The sequence below is a fragment of the Carya illinoinensis genome, chromosome 12 (genome assembly GCF_018687715.1).
Source record: "Carya illinoinensis cultivar Pawnee chromosome 12, C.illinoinensisPawnee_v1, whole genome shotgun sequence".
NCBI classification, from domain to species: Eukaryota; Viridiplantae; Streptophyta; class Magnoliopsida; order Fagales; family Juglandaceae; genus Carya; species Carya illinoinensis.
This window is the reverse complement of record NC_056763.1, coordinates 24,156,293-24,182,976: the sequence shown is the minus strand read 5'-3', so window position 1 is coordinate 24,182,976 and position 26,684 is coordinate 24,156,293. Positions and strand designations below refer to the sequence as shown.

At 36.8% G+C, this 26,684-nt stretch overlaps 2 protein-coding genes across 3 annotated transcripts; both read right to left on the bottom strand.

Moving 5' to 3' along the window:
* Nucleotides 1-356: 356 nt before the first annotated feature.
* On the bottom strand, nt 357-5,515 carry LOC122290221 (probable transcription factor KAN2). Of its 2 annotated transcripts, none has more exons than XM_043097810.1 (6): nt 4,531-5,515; nt 4,221-4,297; nt 2,922-2,967; nt 2,639-2,801; nt 1,878-1,938; nt 357-979 (listed from the first exon to the last, which is right to left on the bottom strand). In XM_043097810.1, the coding sequence occupies exons 1-6, from the start codon at nt 5,150-5,152 to the stop codon at nt 842-844; spliced, it is 1,107 nt and encodes a 368-aa protein (XP_042953744.1). In that variant the 5' UTR covers nt 5,153-5,515; the 3' UTR covers nt 357-841. The 2 variants fall into 2 exon arrangements, with proteins under 2 accessions (XP_042953744.1, XP_042953743.1); XM_043097809.1 differs by having other exon boundaries at nt 1,878-1,941; nt 4,531-5,512.
* A 12,342-nt stretch (nt 5,516-17,857) lies between these two features.
* Nucleotides 17,858-26,148, bottom strand: LOC122289545 (lysine-specific demethylase JMJ706-like). Its single transcript, XM_043096652.1, has 11 exons — nt 25,691-26,148; nt 24,526-24,871; nt 23,266-23,422; nt 22,969-23,188; nt 21,917-21,970; nt 21,749-21,828; nt 21,360-21,637; nt 20,829-21,224; nt 19,937-20,352; nt 19,561-19,842; nt 17,858-18,733 (listed from the first exon to the last, which is right to left on the bottom strand). The coding sequence occupies exons 1-11, from the start codon at nt 25,691-25,693 to the stop codon at nt 18,356-18,358; spliced, it is 2,610 nt and encodes an 869-aa protein (XP_042952586.1). The 5' UTR covers nt 25,694-26,148; the 3' UTR covers nt 17,858-18,355.
* Between the last annotated feature and the right edge of the window lie 536 nt (nt 26,149-26,684).

Genomic DNA, 26,684 nt, shown 5'->3' with positions numbered 1-26,684 from the left:
AAAATGCAAATTCAAATGAAAAGGCTTTAATTTGGCATGTCTGATAAGAATACCATCTATATTTGAACCAGCTTTGTTCAAGCTCGAATTGCTTACATTAAGTTGAACGATTTGGAGACCACGCAAGATACTTTGATTTTTTATAACAAAAAGAAATTGATTAAAATTATAAACCCTTAATGAACATATATATTTATATATGGAACCGAAAATTTTTGGGAGTACTATAAATTATATGCATCGAAATGCTTTGTTTTTCCCCCAATATTCTTCGTGTCTTTATTCCCAATAATCTTTTCTAATTTGATATTCTCGAACTTTTGATCTTTCCATTTGGATGAAGTGTAATTAAAGTATGCCAAAATGCCTAGCTAGCTAGGAATTAATAGAGATATATCAGCACCAACCCCTTTGGGTAAGAATACTTCCAGTATTTTACAAAATATAATTAAAGTGCTACATTACAATTACCAAGGAGCACTTTCACACTTTAAGATAGTTAAAGGTGTCCCTCTGAACTTCTTTCTCTGATTTCCCTGAGTGCAAAAACATACAAAATCAATTAGATCTCATATTTTAAGTAGCAATATAATATGTTGATTTTTAGATCTGATCAAAGTCTCATAGCTAGGAAGGGCATGCTTTTTTCTTCTTCTTCTTCTTTTCTTTTTCATCCATCCCCCTTTCTCCTTTTGGTGCTTTCTTTCTTGTCTCCTTGTCTTCTTTAGCTCTCCTTTTACTTTCTTTTTTCCTTTTGTTTTCTTTTTCATTTCTTTTCCTCTCAGTTTCTCGGCCGGTACCCGACCCTTCACTCTTTCAGTGATTTCAGAAAGAAGAATACTCAGAAGAGATTTCTTAGTGGCCTTCCCAAAGTGAACTCCAAATTAGGCTTCTTGGGGCTTGTCCCTGTATGGTTTGCTGATGAGTTCACATCTGACATCCTTTCATAGCTTAAGCATTTTGGATCATCCATGTCCTTCTGAAGCCCCCCCGCCATTAAAAAATACAAAAAGAATAAGGGCGGGGAATGAAAAAAGGAAAAAGGAATGCGATGAAATACAAAGAGAAGCAGCATCTAGTAATTAACAAGTGTGTGAAATGAAGAGGCCAGGGAATAATCAAAGGACATGTGACTTCGGCCGTCGGGAATAAAAGAATACATATGATCAAGAACGAAGCAAGGACGTTAGAGTAAATTAATTAGAAATTTTGTCGCAGTAAGCATGTGCATGTAATATATATGCATCTTCCAAATTATTATTCCCTAATCTCTCTACAAAATCATACGTAAAGTTTATGGTACGTACGTACTTACCCAGAAACAAATAAAATAAACCCATTGACCTATCATCTACAAAATATTATGCATTTGCCTGACCGGCCTGCATGCAGAGCTATTATTATAAGGATCAACGCCATGCATATTATATGAGGTTCGACACTCCGCTTGAGGCCGAGTGAAATCAGAAATGGTTTTGCTTTTGGGCGCCTTATATATAGGCTGAAGTTGAATATAAAAGCTGGTGGGGATTTATATCTCTTTTCTTCGATCTATGGCAATTTTTTCTTTTTAAGGAACGCGAGGGATCGGAGTGGGGGGATTTTAAAGTAAAAAGGACCTTTTATTCGTAGACTGATAAACTATGTCCCTTGAATTTATGAAAGGTCTGATGATAATTAAAGTAGCTTTGAAAATGCTTTATCTTTTCCCCCTTTCTTCGCTCTTTCTAATATGCATGAGCCGGATGAAGAAAGATGAAAACATTCTTTCCTTTTACCTTTCTTTTATTCTATCATTCCCATAGCCGGGCATGTGCATAGGTTGTAAAATTTTCAAAGTAAAGGGGATTTTAGGAATAAATATTTGAAAATGGTACCTGATCAAGAGATGCTATGTTTCCACCAGAATACTTTGGTTTGCCATGCAACCGAGCTTCCCTGCTACAAACCAACATATTGAGAGAATATTTCCTATCAGTGGAAGCCATGCAGAATAAAAAATCAAACTGAGAAAAGAAAGCTATCTTTTACTGTCTTGTTTACAGCCTCTCATGCACTCAACATGATGTTGTGCTGATTGAAATAAAGGTGCATCCAACCCATTTGCTTGCCCAAATACCCTTTAACAGACTATACAAGGAAGTAAAGAGCATATATATTAAAGCTTGGCACCAAGTTTTCCATTAATGGGTCCATCAAAGGGCTTAGCTTTGAAAACAAGTTTTCCAATTGTAGGCCCCCATTTAACAGCCCTGAATCTGAGCCCCACAAAATCCAAGGGAAAGAGATATCTTCATTTTTATGGGAATTTTGTCGAATGGAAGTTCATGGTCTCAAAACAAGGTAGCCAGAACATTGGTTTTCTTTTTTCTTCCCTTTTAACAACTAGCTAGCTAGGAGGGATTATGATGAGCCCATCTTGGACTTCCAGTCTCCGGATATCGTTAACGTACGTTCATATTTCTACAAGCATATATGGGCTATATACCAAATTTTCTTTCATTCTGATTTTGCAGCAACCATGTACCATTGACACACCAAGATTATTCCACATCCAAGAAATGGAGCATATGATACAATGATTAAGAAATTTGATAAAATGAAAGGTAGAGTTACAGAATAATATGCAAGCAGGTACCTTGAAGAATTGCTCCAGAGACCATGATAATCTTTGTGATCTTGAGTTGTTAAAGGTCTTCCCTGCTGAACGGATAGTTCAGGCCTTCTGGGGTTGTGAATGTCAAACATCAAGTCTTCAGAAGTATCTCCAGATGACCCATTTTCAAATACATCTGATTGCCCTTTGATCAGTAAACAGCAAAAACAACCAGAATTTGAGAAAAAAAATAAAAAGGCCAAAAAGGATCCAGATATAAACTGGAGTATTAAATAATAAATATAAGAAGAAGATAGGCCTTCACCTGAAGAAGCTGCTGCTCTATCGGTGGTCTTCACGGTTCGATACATCTGTCGTAAAACTCATACGAATTAATCAATAAGTGTGCTCCGGAGACGACAACGTAGATTCGAGATAAAAAGAATATGCTAAGAAACAACATAGCTGTTCCATAAAAATATTAACTCTAGGGAAAACATATACTTCCACTAAATCACAGAATCAGAAAGTAGAAAAGGAAATATATATACAAAGTCAGGTTCATAAACAACATAGTACATTGCACTTGGTGAATATATATGGTAATATGGTACACTACTACATGAAAATATAAAAAGCTCATAAATAATGTACATTACTGGAGAGAAACATCCATTTTTATTAAAACATGAAAGCAGAAGCTAGAGCTGGAAAATAAAAGGAGTCAGGTTTACTGTACTCTAGACATAATCCAGGTGCCAGTACATTCTGAAGAGGCAAAAGCATTCATGGCTATGTAAAATTATATGAATATTGATCTGCATGTATAGCTGTACGTGTTTACCATGGTTAAAAAAGGTGTGGTTAGAAAACACATCTGAGGAAGACATCATTGAGAAATGATGCTGTTCTGTACTTGTTTCTTCTCTCTCTTTCTTTATTTCTCTGTCCTGTAAGGTAAAATGTTATTTCTTTAACAAATAATGGAATTGAGATTTGAGTGTGAGCTTGTCTCGGTTTGGGTATGACTCATTTGAATTCTTTTGGCTTTGTCTCACTTGATTACTGAAATCTATAATATTCTCTCTCTCTCTCTCTCTCTCTTCTACCTTCTTCGATTTTTTTTTTTTTACCTTTTTACCCTGGGACTCCGGCCCTCTCTCTCCTCTCCTCTGTTAGTATTATTTTTTTTCTCTTTTAGTTTTGGAGGTTCATACTTCCAAGCATAAAGCTGTTAATTAGCTTGCAGGAGCATCAGATCTAGTAGAAAAGGGAGTGCTAAGGATATGAGAGACCCTCTGCATGGAAATCATTGGAATTTGAAATACATATATATATGTGCAATTTACAACTTCCTGTAATGTAAGCTGTACAAATGCAAAGTTCATCACTCAAGCTGTACTGTTAGAACTGCCATATTCAAATACCAAAAACCTTAAAGAGCTCGAGAAAAAATAAAAGAAAGAAAGAAAGAAAGTGTGTAATCCTAAAAAAATTAAAGAGGGGAAGATATAAAACAAAAAGTTTCAGCATATAATTCAAAGTTTCCCTGATTTGCACGCAGGAGACTAGCACAAAGAGGGGAATCCATTGATATTTTTAGGGAATGAGAGGTCTTTTTTACCTGCAAATGTGATTTAACATGTGCCAAAGTGAGATCTTTCACATCCATTAGCTCAAGAACTGACTTCGGTGTCGCCCCTAAACCCCAACGAGAAAATATAAATTAAGAAAAGAACAAAATAAAAGTTAATAAGTCAACAAAATATATAAAAGTTAATCAGTCAAGTTTCTTTCTCATTTTAATTTTCTGGTTCACGAATAATGCTAAAGAAAGAAGTAATGGTGTAAGACGACAAGGAAGTGCCAAAAAGAAAGCAAAAGCAAGAAGGAGACAATGAAAGAAAAGATACAAAGAGCAAAATGAAGCATACTTTCATGGCCACCCAATAGCTCAACAGCATGAACAAAGCGAGCATGAAGCGTAGTAGTCCATCGCATCCGAGGTGCTCTCATGCTTCGTTTAGCTGGAAACCGTGGCAGAAATCTTGATCGCATTAACCCTTGAGATTGAAAAGGACTTGAGCTTGTGCAAGTATTTGCTATGGAAGAAGGTTGAGAAGCATCTAGGGGCTGTTGAGCATATGGGAAATTAGGAAGGTTTTGGTATACTGGAATTCCTCTTATGGGTCTCAGAAAACCAAGCTCTTGGCTCAGTCCTTGCGGTGGTTGCTGAAACATTGGCTGGTGTTGGAGTACTTGAGGGTAGTGGTTAATTCTCTGGAGGGTCTGGAAAGGATTGCCATTTCCAAGTTGGTGATTATGATTATGGTTGGTGAGGGACTCGGAAGCCCTTGGATTCGACAACGAGAGGTCGAAAGAGGTGTCGGGTTTGGCCATTGAGGACATGGAGTTTCTGGAGTCCAAAGCTCTCTTCCAGAAACCCAAATCCACCTCTTCTTCTGTAGTAGTACTTCTCCAAGTACTTCTTATGGGTTTGCTATTTGGAGGGCTGATTTGAAGGGACAAATCTGGTTGTGCTGGGAATAGCTCCATCTTCTACAACGACCAAACAAGCCCCGGCCTAAAGTACTCCTCCTCCTTTTCTTTCTTGTACTCGTCTTCTAATGATTCTTCTTAGCTTGTTTTCTTTGTGTTGTTGATGATAGCAGAATGGATATCAGGGATCAGAAAAAGATCATGAGCTTTGTGGGTTACTTTTTGTGATATGGGAGATGAGCTGAGTTTTAGATTTTCAGGTGAGGTCTCCGGGTTTTCTTTCCAGACGGGGTTTGATCGATTTGAGGGAGTAGTTGCAGGAAGAGAGAGAGAGAGAGAGATGAGAAAGTATGAAGTGAATGGCTGTTTCCTTTGTGTGAAGTATATGGAAGAAAAGGACACTTGAGGGACCGGAGGAAGGGAGAGAGAGAGTGAGCGTGTATGTTTTTCTTTTTGTGGACGTGGGGGTGAGGTACTAGCCAGGGTGAAAAAGGGAGGAAAAGATCAGAAACACAAAAGTAAATTAGTAATTGGGACTTTATAATTTCTTTTACTACTCCTTTTCCCTTTGTTTTGTTTTTTTTTTTTAAAATACCCCTCAATTTTATTAACTTGTGCATTTATCTCCTTTTAAATATGCTTCTTTTTAAGAATTATGATACATTATAATTTTCTGTCTAAATAACTTATTTATTTAAGAAATTTTGGATAAAACATAATAATTCAGAATACTAAATATGGAGTTTCACTTACAGTCTCGTCCTGCGTACTCTTATCTCACTATAATGAAGTGGTCCGCATTACTTATCAACTTTTACATTTTAAAAAAAAAAGAAAAGATAATTCAAAGGTGATAGAACGTATCACATTTATAAGAAAAAATCTGATTGTAAGAGATTCTATGCACCAATACGCACATCCATAAAATGTGATTAGTGAATTTTGAATATGAAGCTAACAATATTGATACGCAGATCGGTATGTAAATCTGCTTGTACGTAACAAAACTTCATTTATAAAATAAGATGAAAGTAAAATAGTAGTATAATTTGTAACATTATATTTAAAAAGTACTAGTATCAACTTTTTTTTTCTCAAAAACATGGGAGGTGGCAAAAAAAAAAATGAGAGGTGTGCGACTAACGTAACAACCCTCCCTGGGTGTTACCATAGAAGTCCATTCATGTTATGAAATATCTTGTTTGAGCCATAACTACTGCCCCCAAGGACAAGCCCATCACCATAACAGTCCCAAAGTATCCAGCTAGCCCAAAACCTATCTCATGGCCCAAAAATTAGGCTTTACTACTACAAGTGATTTTAACTTATATCTTGACTCGAACTCTTGATCTCGAAGTCATGAAATACTAACCCGTACCAACAGAGCTAACACCTTGATAGGAAGTACTAATATCAACTACCAACAATATAAACATGTTGTAAAATAGTGATTTTAACTTATGTTTTGACTTGAATTCCTGATCTCGAAATTATGAAATATCAGTCCATACTAACTGAGCTACCACCTTGATAGAAAGTACTAATATCTACCACCAACAATATAAAAATGTTGTAAAATAGTCTCCCTCTTTCAATTATAAAAATATTTAAAATAAATTCCTATAAAGAATAATATTTAAATGAAATAATTATAAAGAATCTTACTACACTTTTCTAACCGAGTTTTGCTATTTACAAATAAAGTTGCGTACTAATCTGCATACAATACCGATTCCTTCATATTCAAAATAAATTTAAATTAGTACTACTTTTAATAAAATTTATTTTTTGATCAATTATATTATATTAGTACACACATTAATACGCATTTATATTTACAACTAAATTTTTCCTTTCTAACCCTTCCATACACGCGACACATGATCGAGCCATATATAGCTAATTCTTTGAGTTGAAAACTTATAAGGTAATTAATTTTGTGCTCCTTTTCCACATTATTCTAGATGATTTATAATTTACACGAATAATTATTATTAATTGCACCCTAATAATTCCCACATCCTAGCTAGCTAGCTAGGGTTGTTTGGTTACAGCTGCTCATTAATGCGATCATAAGAAAACCCTAATTTCCAAAACTCAGCATTAATCGTACGTCGTCGAACCTTTGATGATAATCTAGTACTTCAAGCTGGACCATCAATATTTATTTTCTTGCACTTTCTTAATTATTTACTTTTTTCCGCGAGAAAATTAAGGTATATTTTGGTTGTCGTAGAGACCGGATCAACTCCTAAGTCCTAAGAGATCATCAGGGCTGCATGCAGTGGAAAAGTCATAATTCCTATTCTGAAGCAGTGAGTATTTAATTCGCTTTAAAATTAAAGGCCGGTAGGTTGGTCTCTTCATCATGTAATTTATGGTTCTCCAGAGTCCACACGAACATCTAAAGGACACTCCAATGCACGGGTTACTGCAATTACTGTTTTAATAATTGAATAAGGTAAAAGAAAAAATAAAATAAAAATTACCACTTTTTATAGTTCACAGTATAGTACATGGCTTACCTCGTGTACATATGGTTAATTTTTTGAAGAATGATTGATACAGTTCTATAGGAATGTACGAGATTTATATACCATAAAATTATAGGAAAATATTTTAGTTATAAAAGTCTTATATAAAAATAAATTACAAACTGATATGACTTGATGTGATATGTTAGATTGTAAATTAGATCTAATGAATCCCATAAAAAATTAATTTTTAAATTAATTTTTATATAATCTTTTTGTGTATGTAACAATTCTTTATCTAAAGCTAACTATACTAGCAAGGGAGGTCCTTGGTATGATGAATATCCTTTTTCTCTTTCCTTGGGACAACCAGCTCCTGAGCTAGATATCTTATTGAAGGTAGTACTAGAACATCATGCATTATTGGCCAATATATTCAGCAACAAATGTATGTGTCTTAATTCATAGATCACTGAATTTATTAGGTCGGTAGATAATTTCTTGAAATGGTCCCAAATTAATGCCATGTGATCGATCAATTGGACAGCTCCTTAGTTAGAGTAACATTCCACAACGGTCTATCTCATGTCTAGATATTTGGGAGGAAAAAACATCAAGTATATATTGGAATAATAAGATAGCTGGTCCTGATGAAATCACAAGATGGAATTGGACTGAAGGAAATGCCTACGGTTCCTCCCGATAAAAACAGAATGGCAAGATGAAGAATATTTTTCTGTTACGATAACATGAGCTGTAAATTCATTCTTTTATTCATTTTTTAGTATTTTGGTTTGTAAGCTATAAATAGCAGTACACGTTTGTACACAGATAATCACTACGGAATACAATTCAGTTATTCACACTTTTAGCATTTCATTATTCTCTTCTTCCTCCAATCGATTCCTCTGTTTTCTTTTTCTTCTTTCATCTGCGCAACCATTAATATGGTACCAGAACTATGACCGAAACACCTTCAAACACAGAAAACCTCGCTTCCGATATGACTACCAATCCTATGACCAATCCCCACCATCCCGCCAGTCCCTATTACATACAGCCTGGAGAAGGAGCTTCTTCTCCCTTGGTTCCAGATATGCTCACTACTGAAAATTATGTAACTTGGGCAAGAACCATGCGCAGGGCACTTAATATCAAAAATAAGCTTGGATTTATTGATGGCAACATTCAAAAACCTTCCAACTCTGCAGATCCCCTTTATGCCCCTTGGGAACGTTGTAATGATATGGTGATTGCATGGATACAACACTCAGTTGGATTTGAACATCGCTCAAGCATCGCACATGCAGAAACTGCCACCAGTGTATGGAATGACCTTCGGGAACGATTCTCCATTCAAAACGCTCCCAGAATCTTTCAACTCACCAAATCCATTTCCTCACTCACACAAGATACTGATTCGGTAAGTCAATATTACAATAAACTTAAAAGTTTTTGGGATGAACTTGAAATATATGAGCCTATGCCATCGTGTACGTGTGGAGCAATGAAGACACTCATGGATTACACTCATCGAAGCAAAGTTATGCAGTTCCTCATGGGACTAAATGACTCTTATGATTCGGTACGAGCTCAAATTCTGCTCAATGACACTCTTCCTGCTCTAAATCGAGTTTTATCCATTGTTCAACAAGAAGAAAGACGTAGACAACTCCACTACTCACCAGTGCCTGTTGCAATGGCTGCCAAGGGACCAGACAATCGCAGTTCCCCATCTGCTCGTCGAGATCGATTATTTTGCACTCATTGCAATATTTCGGGACATTCATTGGAGAGATGCTTTAAAGCAAATCCAAACTTACCTATTTGTTCTCATTGCCGTATACCGGGACACACCAAAGAGAAGTGCTACAAACTCAATGGATTTCCTCCCGGACACAAAAATAATGCCAAACTTAAATCATATGCTAATCACTCTTCTCTTGAGCAGGAACAAATTGGCAATGGACCACCTATTACTCAGGAGCAGTACAATCATCTCCTTGCCTTACTACAGTCCTCCAACTCTTCCACTAACGCACCTGCTGCCAATCACGTTCACACCACCATTTCGGCATCTCAATCACCTACCTCTGGTATTTTATCTTGCAATTCCACACACACATCCAGTCACGTCACCCATGCTGCTGCCTCTTGGATAATAGACACGGGAGCTACGGATCACATGATCTGTAGCCCCCACTTCTTTACACATAATGTCCACACAGTGTCACACACCATCAGACTTCCTAATGGTTCAACCACAGCAGCTACTCACGTTGGTGACGTGCATATCTCTCACCATTTGATTCTCAAAAATGTTCTATGCGTCCCTGATTTTTCATTCAACTTAATTTCGGCCAAATCCATTACATCTTCTTCCAATTGCTGTCTAATATTTTTCTCCAATTCTTGCTACTTTCAGGACCTTTCCTCTTGGATGACGATTGGCGTGGGGACAGTGCATGATGGACTCTACCACCTACAGCCTTCCAAACCGAACCCCACTGCGTTACATTCATTTTTTCCTGCTTTGAATTTCAGTTACATTAATACCACAAATGTCTCCAAGTTGGATGAATTTACACTTTGGCATTATAGATTCGGCCACAGTTCAATGACACAATATATTTTGAATGATATGCACCAAGGAAATTCTAAACCTACAAATTCTTCGACCATCCCATGTGAAATCTGTCCCCTTGCAAAACAACATAAACTGCCCTTTCCTCATTCGGAAACCATGGTTTCAAAACCATTTGACCTCATAGCAGTTGATATTTGGGGCCCCAATCAAGTCCAATCTTATAATGGCATCAAATATTTTCTTACTATTGTAGACCAATATACTCGCTGCACATGGGTCTATTTACTACAAACCAAATCCGAAGCACGTACTTCACTCCAAAATTTTTTTTCCATTGTTTCCACTCAATTTGACAGCCAAATAAAAACAATCCGATCAGACAATGGTGCTGAATTCAACATGCCTTGCTTTTATCAGTCAAAAGGAGTGTTGCATCAACGTACATGTGTTGCAACGCCTCAACAAAATGCATTAGCCGAGCGTAAACACCAGCACATACTTAACGTGGCTAGAGCCTTGAAATTCCAGTCAGGACTTCCAATGAAATATTGGACTGACTTCATCACTACTGTTGTCTATTTGATAAACAGAACACCCACCCCAAACCTTCATCACAAGTCACCATTTGAACTCCTTTACAACAAAAAACCATCCTACTCCCATCTTAGAACATTCGGGTGTTTATGTTATGCATCTACTCTCAGCCATACTCGATCTAAATTCGACCCCAGAGCACGGAAATGCCTTTTCCTTGGATATCCATATGGGGTCAAAGGTTACAAGCTTCTCGACATCACCACAAACCAAATATTTTTATCACGTGACGTGGTCTTCCATGAGCACATCTTCCCTCTTAAAAACCCAAACGGCCCCACCTCATTTCCTGATTTTCCTCACTCTGATCCGAACCCCCTTAATCCTCCCAATTCAATTCCCCACCCAATTCCACCAGCTTACGTCGAACCCATTCCTTCACCACCTCTAGAACAACCCAACGTAGACTCATCCTCACCTACACAAATCATCCAATCAACCAACACTCCTCCACCCCCACCTCGTCGCTCAACTAGAAGACGTAATGCTCCTGCCTACCGTAGAGATTTTCATTGCAATGCACTACCTCCACTACAGTCAACATCCAAGCTGAAAGTTGCTGAATCTTCCAACACTGCAGGTTCGAAAATTCATTATCCATTATCTTCTGTTCTGTCATATCATTCTCTATCCCCATCATTTCATGCTTTCACCTCATCATTGTCCATAAACACCGAGCCCCAAACATACTCTCAAGCAGTCAAAGAATCCATCTGGCGTGAGGCAATGGAGCAAGAGCTGACTGCACTTGAGCTCAATGAGACATGGTCCATCGTCAATCTACCTCCCGGCAAGAAGCCCATCGACTGCAAATGGATTTATCGATACAAGTTCAAAGCTGACGGATCGATTGAACGTGCCAAGGCCCGGTTAGTCGCAAAAGGTTTTACCCAACGAGAGGGAATTGACTTTCATGACACTTTCTCTCCCGTTGCCAAAATGACTTCAATCCGATGTTTACTTGCTATAGCTGCCATAAAGGGCTGGGACTTGCAACAATTAGACGTAAATAATGCGTTTCTATACGGGGAACTTGATGAAGAATTATATATGAAGTTGCTGCCTGGTCTTTCCTCCTCCCACACAAACAAAGTCTGCAGATTACAAAAGAGCATCTATGGTTTACGTCAAGCTTCTCGGCAATGGAATACTAAGCTTTCTTCATCACTTGCTGAATTCGGATTTGTGCAATCCAAAGCGGATTACAGCCTGTTTATTAAACAAACAGCGGCTTCGTATGTTGCTCTCCTCGTCTACGTTGACGACATTATTTTAATGAGCTCAAACACTGATTCCAGCGATGCAGTCAAGCAGTTCCTATCCACCAAATTCAAAATCAAAACACTTGGGCCACTGAAGTATTTTCTCGGCATGGAAGTTGCACGCTCAAGGGCTGGAATTCAAATTTGTCAACGTAAATATGCCTTGGACATCTTATCTGAGACTGGGTTACTTGCAGCCAAACCTTCTCCCCTTCCAATGGAACCTAATCTCAAGCTTCAAAAGGATGAAGGAGAACACTTTCAGGACCCTGCGCTGTACAGGAAATTAGTAGGCAAACTACTTTACCTCACAAACACACGTCCAGACCTCAGTTATAGTGTAAATTTATTAAGTCAATTCATGGAGTGTCCACGAGTACCTCACTATGATGCCGTAATCAAAGTCCTTCGGTACGTTAAAAGCACACTAGGCCAAGGAATTTTTTTTTCCAGCTCATCTCAGCTTCAACTCGTGTCTTACTCAGATGCCAATTGGGCAAATTGCCCAGATACACGGCGATCAACCACTGGATTTTGCGTCTTCCTTGGTAAGTCTCTTGTTGCATGGAAATCCAAGAAGCAGAACACGGTTTCTCGTTCGTCCGCCGAATCTGAATATAGGGCCATGGCTGCTGTAGTATGTGAGCTCACATGGCTGCGATCTCTACTGAATGATTTCGGCATCACCATTTCTGAACCCGCAACATTATATTGTGACAATTTGGCTGCATTGCATATAGCTGCCAATCCTGTGTTTCATGAACGTACGAAACACATTGAACTAGATTGTCATCTAGTTCAAGACAAAGTTTCGGCTGGACAAATCTCCACTGCGCATGTTCCCTCATCAAACCAATTGGCAGATTTACTTACAAAACCACTTCATTCACCCACATTCTCTCGACTACTATCCAAGATGGGAGTCATCAACATTTACTCTCCATCTTGCGGGGGGATGATGAAATCACAAGATGGAATTGGACTGAAGGAAATGCCTACGGTTCCTCCCGATAAAAACAGAATGGCAAGATGAAGAATATTTTTCTGTTACGATAACATGAGCTGTAAATTCATTCTTTTATTCATTTTTAGTATTTTGGTTTGTAAGCTATAAATAGCAGTACACGTTTGTACACAGATAATCACTACGGAATACAATTCAGTTATTCACACTTTTAGCATTTCATTATTCTCTTCTTCCTCCAATCGATTCCTCTGTTTTCTTTTTCTTCTTTCATCTGCGCAACCATTAATAGGTCCATCGATCATGTAAAACTAGAGGCAGGATCAAATAATTGAAAGGCAAGAATAATATCATCAAAAAATGCCAAGCTACTGTTCTATATTTGTTTATAAGTAGCGTAATATTACTACAAGATCATAGAACTTCTCTATATATATTGGAGATGATGATCATGAGTTGCTTTAAAGAACAGATCAAGGGACATGCATGCGAAATAAACTGTATATATGTGGTCAATCAAATATGATCGATCTTGTGCATGATGCACGTTTTCCATCTCCTTAATTGCAAGAATGTCCTTAGTTCGGTAAAGACGCAAAATACTCACTCAAAATATCGGTATGAATATGATGTAAAATGGATGCTAGCAGAAACTTATCATGAATAGCGAGTAATTATTTTCAGGAAACTGAGCCTAGTCTGCATGATGTGCTGTTTTTGTCATTATAAGGTGGTTCCTTAATCGTGTTATAATTTCTTTTGACATTGGTACGATTATGTGAACCTAATCATCAATTCATGATCAATATGTTTGATTGATGTGAAACGTTGGAGTAGTAATAGTAGTACTAGGTCCTCATGCATGCAAGCCGTCTCATTTCTTTTTCTTGTAAAACCACTTTTGTGGAATATGTATGTCAATCTAATATCTTGCGTGATTCTATGTGCTACTCACATCAACATATATATATATATATATAAAATAGCTAGCAAAGTCGGTAAGTAAGATTTTGTATGCATTACATAGGTTAGGAAGTGATCTGATCATGATATGTCGACAGGATAACGTTATGTTCTTTGATTGCGCACCATCAATAGGGCGAGCATTTGATCGTTTGATCTGTGGAAGAATTTCATAGCATTTTACTACAGATATAATATTATAGTATGAAGAGTAGAGGATTGCTACACAGCCGGCCTATACCACACACCATACATGTTTTAAATTTTTTTTTTTTAAAAAAAAAATCATTTCTACTAAATTATTTGAGTTCTTCTACTCATCATCTATACACCACATACTTGCTAAAGAAAAAAAAAATAAAAAGATAAAAAATTAAGGTAGATGTGTGGTGTAAAGATGATGCATGCATGATTGATATACAGAAATCTTTGATCATCTGGTAAATTTTGATTCGGAGCTAGCATGGCTGTGAGATATTGATCAGCCCTCTAAACAGCTTTCGATCAAGTAATTAGATGATTATGTTGACTAATTATCAGTGAGATTTAGCTAAAATCATGTGAGTTAGGACGTACAGAATGTGAATGGGTTGTGATATTAGTGACTTGAAGATAAAATAACTAATTCAATTATAGGGGAAATTAATCACTAATTATGCCGACATTAAATGTGTCACTATTTAATGAACATTTTTTTTGCGCTTTAGTTGCAAATGGGTCAACATGTTTTCTATTTGCTTGGCAATTTTTCTCGACCAGTCAATCATGCTTAGAAATTCAATCAAATAAATGTAATTGAACATGGATCGATGACCTATATTGTCAAAATAATTGCCGCGGGATGTTCCTGCAGTTCTTTATTGTCTCTTGTGTGACTCGAAAGATCATATCATGAATGAGTGGTAAACAATTCATAAGAGTATTTGTTGCCAATTATATGTACATGTGAATTAATGCTTCCCTTGAAAGATGCACACACACACACACACACACAAAGGTAATAAACATGAGTCGATACAACGTAGTACACGACACGAAATATTGAATTTGGGTGTGTCGATAAATGGGTTTGTAAATAGATTTTCCGAGATGAGAGAGATCAATACCACAAGGCCGGTTACTGTATATATATTATCATGTGGTTGGTATCTAATGCATGCAGTGCTACTTAGTATAACTTCATATTAATACATATATAACACCCAAAAAAGATAGTACTAGTAGTACTAAACTATATATTAATTGTAAGATCATATTTAATTGAGCCGACATTATCAATATTGTAACAGTTTCGATTCTTATGTTTGTGAGAAAGGAATCTGGCAAAGAACGATGGATATATATAATGGTCTTTTTTTATTTAACATTTGTGTGACCAAATCTTGATCTTGCTGGATATATTACGTTTTGTTTTTCCCCCTTTCACTCTACACTTACTAAATTAGCATTCTCGATATTCAACTTATTAATTCTGAAATATTTTCAGTTTCTATTTTATTTTTTTAATTTTTTTTTTTTTTTTAATACAAGAAGGTGGAGGGTTTCAAATTACCCAAGTTTTTCATTTGAAAAACCAGGTCACATGCCATCAAGCTCGATCTTGTCATATTTTATCAGTTTTAGTTTTTGGCATGCAGAAACACATTTTAGAATAGTACTATATACTTTTATTCTCAAAATGGTTGGGTACTTAATTTGAAAGAGGAGCCACGCTAGGTTACTTTAGCCACAAAGAGATTTCACAAAAATACTAAACCTACAAACTAACGTGTCTTAACGTGGTACTTTAGATTAATGTAAAGTAAATCTAAACAATGTTAGTTTCTATATTTACTTTTGTGGTCTCCTTATATAGGATCAAAGAATTATGATCATCATCATGATCTCTGTACAGTTTCAATTGGTTATCGCTTTTTGAACCAGCAGGTTATTGGATAAAATCTAAAGTATATATTTAGTGGGAAACGTCAATAATATTCCAAAATTTCTGTACCTTAAAGGAGAAATGCTAGCTGCCAGATCATGCATGGGCTTTGATTTCCTTATATGAAACAAATTAAATAAAGTAGATAATTTTCTCCAATCAAAAAGCCAGGTAACAAGACTTTTGCTATTTGAGTCCAAGCATTAATAGGTATAGGATCCTGTTCTTAGTCGTAATACAAAAATAACAAAAAGATGAAACATTTTGAATCTTTTCCAACGACTAATGGCAAAGGGAAGGGGCTTGGAGATCATATGCCCTACAAATCTGGAGAAACTAGTGACTGAAAGATATCTGCTAGATTATGACAAGAACCCATTAACATATATAAATTTGCTTTTGTTCCTTTTCTCTCATTCTATATTTTCTTCCTTCACTTTCCACCATTCCATACATTTATTCTCTTCAAATAAAGGTGGAAATGATTGTAGGAACAGCTGGCCCCACTATCCTTTTTAGAAAATCAATCAAACTTCAAGTTTGGTGCCCTTGCATGCCTTTCGTCAAGTAGGTCAAGAACGTAAAAGAATGATGAAGGTTCCTCCTCCAAATTGATCACACACTCACGCCCCCACGATTAATATTATAGATAGATCATATATTATAAATATCATCTTTGAGCCAATTTTAAAATCTAAACACAGAGACTGACTGACGTGCGCCCAACTTGGGCTGGTGCTTGGCGGCCTGCAGGTATGTGTATATATATATATAGATATAACATGCATGAGTCTGATGCAAATAGAAGGCGAAGTTCATCATCATCTTCTCTGATCTGTTTGTTTGTTTTTTTTTTTTTTTCAGTTTTTTCATTTCTGGGCATTAAGATATTTGAAAACTTTTAAGGTACCTTTGTTAAACTAACTAATACAAATAAAATCCATGGAAACAACTTATAATTCAACTAGATCAAAGAGTTTTTTTTCTTTGTTCGGTCATGTGTCTTCCAATGAAGGAGCAGATTCAAGTCCTAGCTCGAAGAACCCATCAATTAGGGGCTATTTATGGCTATTACTAGACTGTAGTCTGTACTATAAATCAATATAATGAAAGGAATAGCAGTTTATTAATGGTTAGGAGCCCTTGCAAGGCCGGGGGGTGGGGATCGAATGGATGACAAGAGTGAAGCCCAAAATTGCAAAAAATGCCCAATTAAGTTTAAAGTACACTTTATGGTGGACATAAACACAATGTTTAATGGCAAAGGAAGGATGAGGTAATAATTGTGAGTAAAAGCAGCTCTCACAAATAACAAGATTGTTGGATTCTTGTTTCGGTGGTGGTTGTTGTATGCGCTGCTTTGCCTTTATGGGACTTGAGTTTTCTAACTCTCCTGGATGGGCATAATATATTAATACGCTTATCCGGTGGGATTTTTCTTTTTAATTCCGTGTGTGTGGGGTGGGTAAGGGGAGAGATGGTTGGAAAGAATGACCACATGATGCCTGGAAACTTCAACCGACACACGCACATCATGTACCTAAGAAATTGAATAATATTACACCAGAAAAATGAATAGGATTTTAGGGTTTCTAATGTGCAAGCTTATTATTGGGGGAACATGGTATAGCAATAGTGAAGTGTTTGTAGTTTCTCAACCCTTGCTCAAATATTTAAAGTACGAAAAAAGGCAGCAGTCGTATGAACCCAAGAATTTAGCCAATTTTGTCTGCATCAACTGCACTATATATATATATATATGATGTTGATTGATTCCTGCCGTTTCTTTTGTTCCCAATCTCTTCCTTCTCACCTACTCAATTCCCTTTTTGTTTTGTTTACATGGGAATTACAAGTTTTGTAATAAAAAAATGACGAAATAATGTCAATAGCCATACGGTCTGATGCATTTATTTAACTCCCTCTGTCGTGAAGGAGGCAAATAAAATGAAATAAACACATCCAGAATTTAGAGGCAGAAGGAAAAGAAAATATTGAGAAAAAAAGGGCATTTCTCTGCGTTTTATTAAAGTAGTCCAAGGTGTGTACAATGACCAATTGCTACGAAATGAATAAAGAACCTAGAAGAAACGGAAGCAGCAGGGACCGACCTTAAATGAGAAAGCAATGGGTGGGTATAATACCCAAACTTTCCTCACAAAAATTAATTGAGTGATACAAAGAAAATTTACATCATTTACTATCAGATCTCTAAGTTTTTAACAAGCAGGGAAGGTTCTCCTGCCAAAGACGGAAAAACACCCCGGCTCGAGAACCCCAAGAATCACCACCACCCGTGCAAATCGCCCCAATTAGGGCCCCTGCACAAAGAATATAAATCTTAATCCTAATCTTGGTTAATCTTTTGGCCACTGCTCCCGTAATCAATCCTTTAGATTATCCGTGTGTAGTTAGAACCCCATTAGAGTAAGTGAAGTTAGCAAAGTCAGGTTCAAGATCTGCTCTGGAGGCAGGCAAACCACGATTCTTTGTCACTCTAGTGATCTAAACTTCACTCCAACCTGCTCTGTCCCTAAATATGACGGACCTCTGACTTTAAGGCGCTTTGGCCCAATCTCTATAGGGGGTGGTTCCCTCAAGGTCTTTCCCAACTCAAGCTGGAACCTATCCATTCTTTGGTGTTCCCGCTGTCTACTTGTTGCTTCCTCATTGGCAGACTTTTTATACTTGATGGAAATGGGAATGCTACTTCCTCTGGCGAACCCGTCCCTCCAAGCACAATCTGGAGTTTCTTTATAATAAGTAGGAGGGATAATTTTACAATGTGATTCATCAGTTCTGCAGCAATCAGATGGCATTAGTTGCCCACATCTCCCTTCAGGTTGGACTTTCTTCAGCCGTTTAAGCCCCTGAAACGTATTGAGATACCACAGTAGTGAGCAAAACTTACTACCATATGATTAGAACGAAATACAAAGAGAACTTAAAAAGTATAATACAAGAGTTTAAATTTGTGAAAAGTGATGGCATCCAAAAGAGTAATAACATTCCAAAGAAGGGGCAAAAGTGATTCACAAACTTGCAACCTGCCCTGAAGTTCTTTTTTTTTTTTTGGCAAGTAAAACTTTTAATAGAAATCTAGGTAAAGCCCGAGTAGACAGACAGGACGTAAGCCCCTAGGTTTTTAAAGGGAAAACAAACTTTTTTTGATAAGTAGGTTTTAAAGGAAAAAAATAACTAGCAACATTTGCAAAAATAACTAGCTGATGAAGAGGCCATTTGATGAGAATAATTACTACTGAGCAATATTTCATTAAATGGCAAACAAAGCTGAGAAAGTACAATAAAAAGACAGCAAGTTGCCTGACCAAAAGTAAAGTTACATAAGCAACAAAGAACGTTTTATTGACAAGAAAGTTACAGCAGAGAACAATGCATCAAAAATGGAAGGACCCCAAAACAAAAGAAATAATGAATTAAGTCTCAACTTCAATAGACCCTGGGAGTAGGTTCGATAGAAATAATAGTTGCAACCATAATCCCAAAGAATTTTAGTTACAAATTCAGTGCCAAGCTACATGATGATGCTGGAGGAAAACTACGGATCATAAAATAAATCACAGCTAAAATACACAACAAATATATAGTTGGTAGAAGTCTGGTGTTGGGTACTAATGTCATAACATATTAACACAGCCTGATGCATGCATCAGAAATTAATACATTCAAAATGTACCTGGTGATCAGAACGCTTTAGATGCAAGGCATCATTCACATCTCTTTTATCAACCTTCAGTGAAGTTCGACGCTTAACTCTAAAGATTTCTGAGTCAGAATCATCAATGTATTGATCTACAATAGGCTTAAATCCGGATTGATGTAGATTGTTGGAAGGTGTACTGAAGGATTCTTCATAAGAGTGGGAGGATAGAGAAGATTCATGCGCACAGCGCGACGCTTCTTCAAAATACTTTTTGGAGTTAGGATTCCCGGAATATAAGTTAGCATTCCCCTTTAACTGCTTAACAGAACAAAAATAGAATGAATAACCACACAAACAGTACGTATCATGAAGGGCAGCCACAAATGGTGACCAGAGAGTTAGATCTTACATTGTTTTGTACTGAGCTCTCAAGAGGCTCTACTGAAGAGGAAAAAGTTGATGCAGCACAAGAAAGGGAAGCTTCAGACACTTTAGATCTCATATTCTCTTCACCAGAACTCCACATGGGCTGGCTATCAGCAAGACACTCTACTTCTTGTGACTGATCTCGAGTTGTAACACAATGTTCAGGTTTCAACTCCAATTTTATCTCACAATAAGGAGAATATCCATCTTCAGCTCTACCAGACATATCTGAAGAGGGGTGTAAATACAAGTTATCACCACTTCTAGCTCGTCGATTAATCTCCTCTAATATTCCCTCTCCCTGCTCAAACTTCTTGGCTGTAGCTTCCATTTCTGTAATATCCTCCCTCACAAATAGCGTATGATTGCTCCCACAAGAAAAGTCAAGAGATGCAATATCTGGGTTGGCAGTGAGGATCAGCATTAAGTAATAAAGAAGATGCAAGCAAGAATAAGGGTCTATCTTTATGCATAATAGGTTTTTTACTATTATTTTTTAATAAATAGAGGCTTGATAGAAACTGAATTCATTTATTGTGTTTTGCACAAAATATAGAGGGGGAACAAAATAGAATCCATCATCATGAATAGGAAATTCAAGAGCAACATGAATAACTATAGAATCCTAAAAAAGGGCACTTCATGAATTCCAACATCTAATCCTCTACAAACAGTGGTGATGCTTTCCATTTCTGTCAACCTGTTTTTTTTTTCAAAGAGAATAATACCCCACTGTCAACTCCATTCAAATGATGGATTTGTGCTGTAAACACCATAAAAATGAATGGACCATTTAAATTCCGTAACAACCGAACAGTCTCTAAACAAATTACATCAGTTAATTAACATGAAACAGCATATCAAGCAAAACATACCATGGCGAAGGCACACGGGGTGCATGTAACAGCTGCAGTTGATATAAGCTACATAACAGTCACGTTTGCATATGCTGCATACAATAGTTTCGTGAGAAATTAAAGAAACGCCATTGCAGGCCCTTGATTTCATTAATACCCAACGGGCACAATGCTGGAAACGCATCAGATTTACAAAAGAAATCTTAATGCAACGATGTGAGACCAAGTCAGCCACTGAATAATCCAAATCTTCAAGTTCAAGACTCAGAGAGAGAAGCATTGCCTCTTTACACACAAGTTCTTCATGAGGAAGCAGAGGCACCCTGTTAAGATGTGCATAGCGTAGGCTGGCTACTGCCCCCAAAGGAAACCAATCACCAATTGCAAAGTTCACTGCCTCACCACAATTGAAACCTAGAGTCCCATAAGAACATAAATACATTTCAGAAATTCTGAAATAATTAAGCAAAAGGGAGATCAATGGAACATCTATTTACTAGTATTTTCACCTATTTTTCATCAGTGGGATAACCAAATTATAAATCCTACCGTGACTAAATCCAGAATGATATGCTCTTGGGAAGGTAATTATGAACTCCCCAGGTTTTTGCACGGCCTTGTAGACAGGGACACCATGTTCCAAAAGAATATTCGGTGGAAACAAAGTAGTTTTTCCCAGAAGAACATCAAAAGCTCCATCTTCGTCACCAGTTGATAAAATGTCGTGAGTATAGACATGTTCCCTGACCACCTTTTCAAATTCCAGAGCTGCACGACCCGGAATGCCATACCAAGTTTTTGCAGCCCCGCAGTGATGATAATTCATACTGCCATAATCATAAAAGGATAACTAAATAAAATACATATAATGATGTCTCTCAATATACAAAGCAGATATGCTGGATCACTGAAAATCTCAGAAGAAAAAAAAAACGTACCTGTACAAATAATGATCTTCCACATGCCAAGCAAACATACTGAAAAGCATTCCAATGTAAAGCATAGGTTCAGTTACTCCCTGAAATAGATGTAAATAAGTGAATGAACACAAACTCTCGGATTAAAATAAAAAAATTCAAAATAGCAGAATGTTTTCTTCTTGGTACCGGAATAGCTCTATCCAGAAGTCGCAAAATGGACTTGGGCAAGCGTGAAAGTTTCTGAAATCAAAGGGAAAAAATTTTATGCATAAGACTCAGTGGAAGAATAATCCAGAACAAATATCAAAACTGAACAGAAAAGGGTAAAATGATGTTTAAATAATGTAAAGTTTTGTTGAACATATTTAGGGTGGTAGAAAGAAAAGATGAATCAAAATAGAAAGAAGAAGTGAAAATTTTCTTTTATTTTGGAGGCAGATAATAAAAAAAGGCAAAGAAAGGAAAGAAACAAAGTGCTACACAGAACAAAATATCATGCACATCTCTGCCAAGTATTTCAGTCTCCTTAGTGAGAACAAAATACAAAAAAGATGCTGAAAATTAATAGCAATCTTTATTTTCAGCTTTTAAGACAGTATAACCACTCGTCATAAGTAAATAAAGCGATCAAGATACTAAAAAAGACTTGACTATAATTTTGAAAACATATTATCTGAGGCACGCATGACCATTTGACAGTTATGGGGTTAGCTAAGGACTTAAAAGCCAGTCACAAAAGCTATAAACATATTTTCTAGGTCTACACTCAATTAGATAAAAGAAGTTGCTAATAGTATGGGTGTTCACAATGAGCCAAGGAAAGTCTATACACATATGAGCCTATACTCCCAAAGGACTAGTCAGTGTTACAATTAGATCCCATAGTAATCACTGTAAGCCACAAGAACAACTCTCTCCTAACAACGTGGGACCACATTCACCACCCTCCTATACACAATTTGGAGTATTACATCATTTGACATAGGAAAAGACAGAATTTATTTTATGTTTGCTTATGTTGGGTTTTGGGACAGAAATAAAGTTATGATATTGGGGTTTCAAAATCAAGGAGAACTTAACGTGGGGTTTGCAAATCCATTTACATAAAGCAAGAGATAATATCCTCTGGACACTTGGCCAGTGATAATTAGTCTAAAATTGTTAATCTGGTGCTAAAATTGAGCAGAAGAACCTCCATTAAAAGTTATAGAAGAATAAAGGGTTAAAGAAGCTAAAACCTTCAAATTCCATTTGCTATTTCCAAGCAGATCACCGGGAGAAGATGAAAAGGCACTGCCATCAACATCGCAGGCATATTCAACAGTTTCAGTTTTTCCACAAGCAATTTCTTGCCAAAATTCTTTTTCCATGAATGTGGCAGGAAGACATCCAGCACTATAATATCTACGAGCAAAAACCTTGTTCGCCATTTTCTCGAAATCACGAAATGTATAATTCCTGAAAGGTTTACACACTCAAAACCAAAGAATAAATCAACTCAAAGTATCATAGCTCTCTAAGGTAAAGGAATTTACCTTCCACTCATGAAAAAGGTGACCTTATCATCAGAGTCCCACTCTGCAAGACGAAGAGGCTGCACTCTAGTTGTGAACTTGAATCCAGATTTCTCCTTCATCAATACAGCCCCAGCTGGAACAGACGCAATCAATGGGGAAATAATCTTGCATATGCCTGTGACCAGTAAAAATACAAAAGGGGAAGAGGTCAAATTCAATTCATGAGGAAAATAAAAGCTCCAAAGCTTAATTTCCAGAAGCATCAAATAAAGCAACGAAGTCATCGCAACCAATAATAAATGGTAAAAATAAGGGAGGAAAATCCAAAGAAGGGAGGAAAAAAAAAGCTAAAACAAACTAATATGATGACCTAGGAGCAAAATTCCTAATGTGGTATCGGTTCATTACATCCCGGGGCCTGAAGCCATTGTGTCAACATAAGGCTATCCCATTTATTCGATGAAATCCATTTTATAATTCAATATATCAGAACACTGACTGGGCTTCAACCAATCTTCGATAAAAAATTCTTCAGAACAATATATCATCAATAAAAGAATAATTTACTGACAAAATAAAAATTACTGGCATCCAAAATCTCAACCTAGAATTTGATAAACCATGATGAAATAAAACCCATATATGACCTCAACTAGAATTTGATAATATAATCAGAAAGTGATGAAAAAAAGAAAAAACCCATATAGCTACAAAATCCACCCCTTTTCCAATGTATGCCTATATCCTACCAGCTGCACTTGAATATATGAGGGTAATGTATGAGGACAAAATATGCATGCCAGCATAGAGTTAACATGAGTAGTTACCCCTTCAATTGGCATGCCCAGTAGCCATACACATTGATTAATTTAAACTTTTTTTTTTATAAGTACATTGATTAATTTAAACTTTATAATTCAGAATTTAGCCTGGCAAGCCTAAAGTATGATCCTTGTCACAAAAAATTGTTGCTACAATAATAGGAAAAAAAAAAAAAAACCTTAACTCTCAACTACTACTACTACTACAAAAAAAAAAAAAAAAAAAAAAAAGAGCCTAATGAAATTTATGGACAAAAATGTGAAAGATCTTACAAAGACACACCCCAATGTGCAAGGATCATTTGTGTATCTGTGCATGTGGCAAGGCACAAATATGGTGCATCAAACCCACAGAATAACATGGCAAATAGTAATTTCAAGAAACTATGCTAAACAGTAAACACCACAACAAGCGTGACTTGATTCAAAATCCATACACAAATGCATGGGATTTTACCATATTTTGAGGCTTCTGGGGCTATCTTCTGCAAGAAAACCAAAGGATCCTCAAACTCCTCCTTAGTTGGACAGTACACAGGGCACTCTGGAATTTTCTCGGTCCATTCTAGATCACTTGTGTCAAACTTATCGACCTTGCGCTTTGAAAAGATATCTGCACTACCATGAAGCCTCACGCCACATGATGCTGAAGCTCTCAGAGAATCTCCTCCACTCCTGGTCATCATGTTAGTGATACTTGCTGTCTCAGTAATGGTTTCTGATTTCATTCGCTGAAGCCTTTTATGCTTCAGAAGTTCTAACCCATTTTTAACCTCTTTAGATAAACAAACCCTTCCTTCTACCTGGCAAAAGATATCACTTAAGGCACTCAGAACCAGCAAAATGGTAGCAGAAGTACAGGTGAATTTAAGACACAGAAAATTACAACTTTTAACTGCTTCTCCATATGACAGAAGTGATACCTATAGGTCAGAACAGCGTACAGACATAGCTTACCCAATGAAGTTGAAGTAACCAACATTGATACAAATTTATCAACCATGCATTGCTCAATATTTATCAAGGCAACTGTCAATTATCCATTTTCCCGAAATAGTTAAAAAATATATATAGTCAAACCAGATTCTAATATTGAACAGTATCGATGAAATCTTCATCACGATTCATGACCAACTTCGTTACTACATGCCTCTCTAACAAAACATAATTAGAAAAAAAAAAATGGAGAGGGAAAAATTACAAACGGAACAACTTTCTTGTAATTAATTTTTTGACAAAAAGAACTCTTAAATTGGGATAAGAAGAAAAAAACAACTCCTCTTTTACACACACACACACACATACATACACATATGTATGTATTTTTATGTATGCATATATATGTATATAAACTCGTCAGAAATGCTACATCGTATAAGTTTGATTCAAAACTCTGAATGTTTACAAACCAGACCCCAATAAAAAACATCTGGAAAAAATCACAAAAACTACCATTATTAAGGGGAAAATTAGAAGCCCGCTACAAAAGAAAACAATGTCCAAGATCTAAACAATGAAACAGAAGAAAATAAATTTACAAAAGTTTGAACCGAAATTTTTGAAAATGCAAATTAAATGTAAAAGAGAGAAAAAACCAAAAGCCAAAAGGATGAACCACATACCATTTCATTCCGAGGTCCTTCTCTATAAGCCTCGGTTTTATTCAGCTTCGCCGTGAGCAGAACAAAAAACAACGACAAAAACAAGTCCGAATCCCAAAAACCAAACCCTAGATCACGATCCCAGCCACAAAAGACTCAACGCTAAGCCTTTAAAGCGAACCAGGCCCGCCACATTCTCTCAAAATGCGACGAGCGAGACCGAGCCAAGTCAGAGTCGGAGATCCGAAGCCTTATACGACCGAGAGTCACGCAAAATGAAAAGGAAACCAACGTAACTCGGAGAGAGATATGCGCGGATTTCCGTCGAGATGCGGAGGCTTGTCGCCGGAAAAAGCAGTGGTTTACCGGCGAGGGACGAGGTTTACCGGTGAGGGATGAAGAGAGCACAACATAGATGAGAGAGAGAGAGAGAAAAGAGAAGGCTTGGGAACCGAAAAAGGCTTTAGGGTGGATAGCTTACAATTTTATACTCTCAAAATATTAGCGCTTTAAAAGGTTAAACCGAATATTTTATTAAATTTTATTATCAATTTAATTTTTCTTTCTTTTATTATCAACCAATTAAATTATATTTTTCTTTCAAAAAACAATTTTAATTAAATTTAAAGCGAGGAGAAAGTGCGAAACAAAGTGGAGGGTGGTGGTTCAACCAAACGCTAGCCGGCAAAACGCGTTTTTTCTTCCCTTTAATCACGTTTCTTTGGTTTCGGAAACTTTCTATTAGCGACTTTACCATATTACCCTTTACAATCCTGAATTTCTCTGACGTGGCAGGGAAAACGGAGCCGTATTATGTGTGGTTAACGAGAGCGTAAAAACGTACAGGATAAGGCGATCTGACCGTCCTTCTCCCTCATCTGTAACTTTGAACGGTCAAAAAATAACGAGTGTAGCGGATCTGAAATCCCATCCGCACGTACTTTTTAACGTCGAAACTAACTGCCTATACACGGGTCACTTTCGCCCACCTTCCAGTTAGTTGGTGTTGTGAACC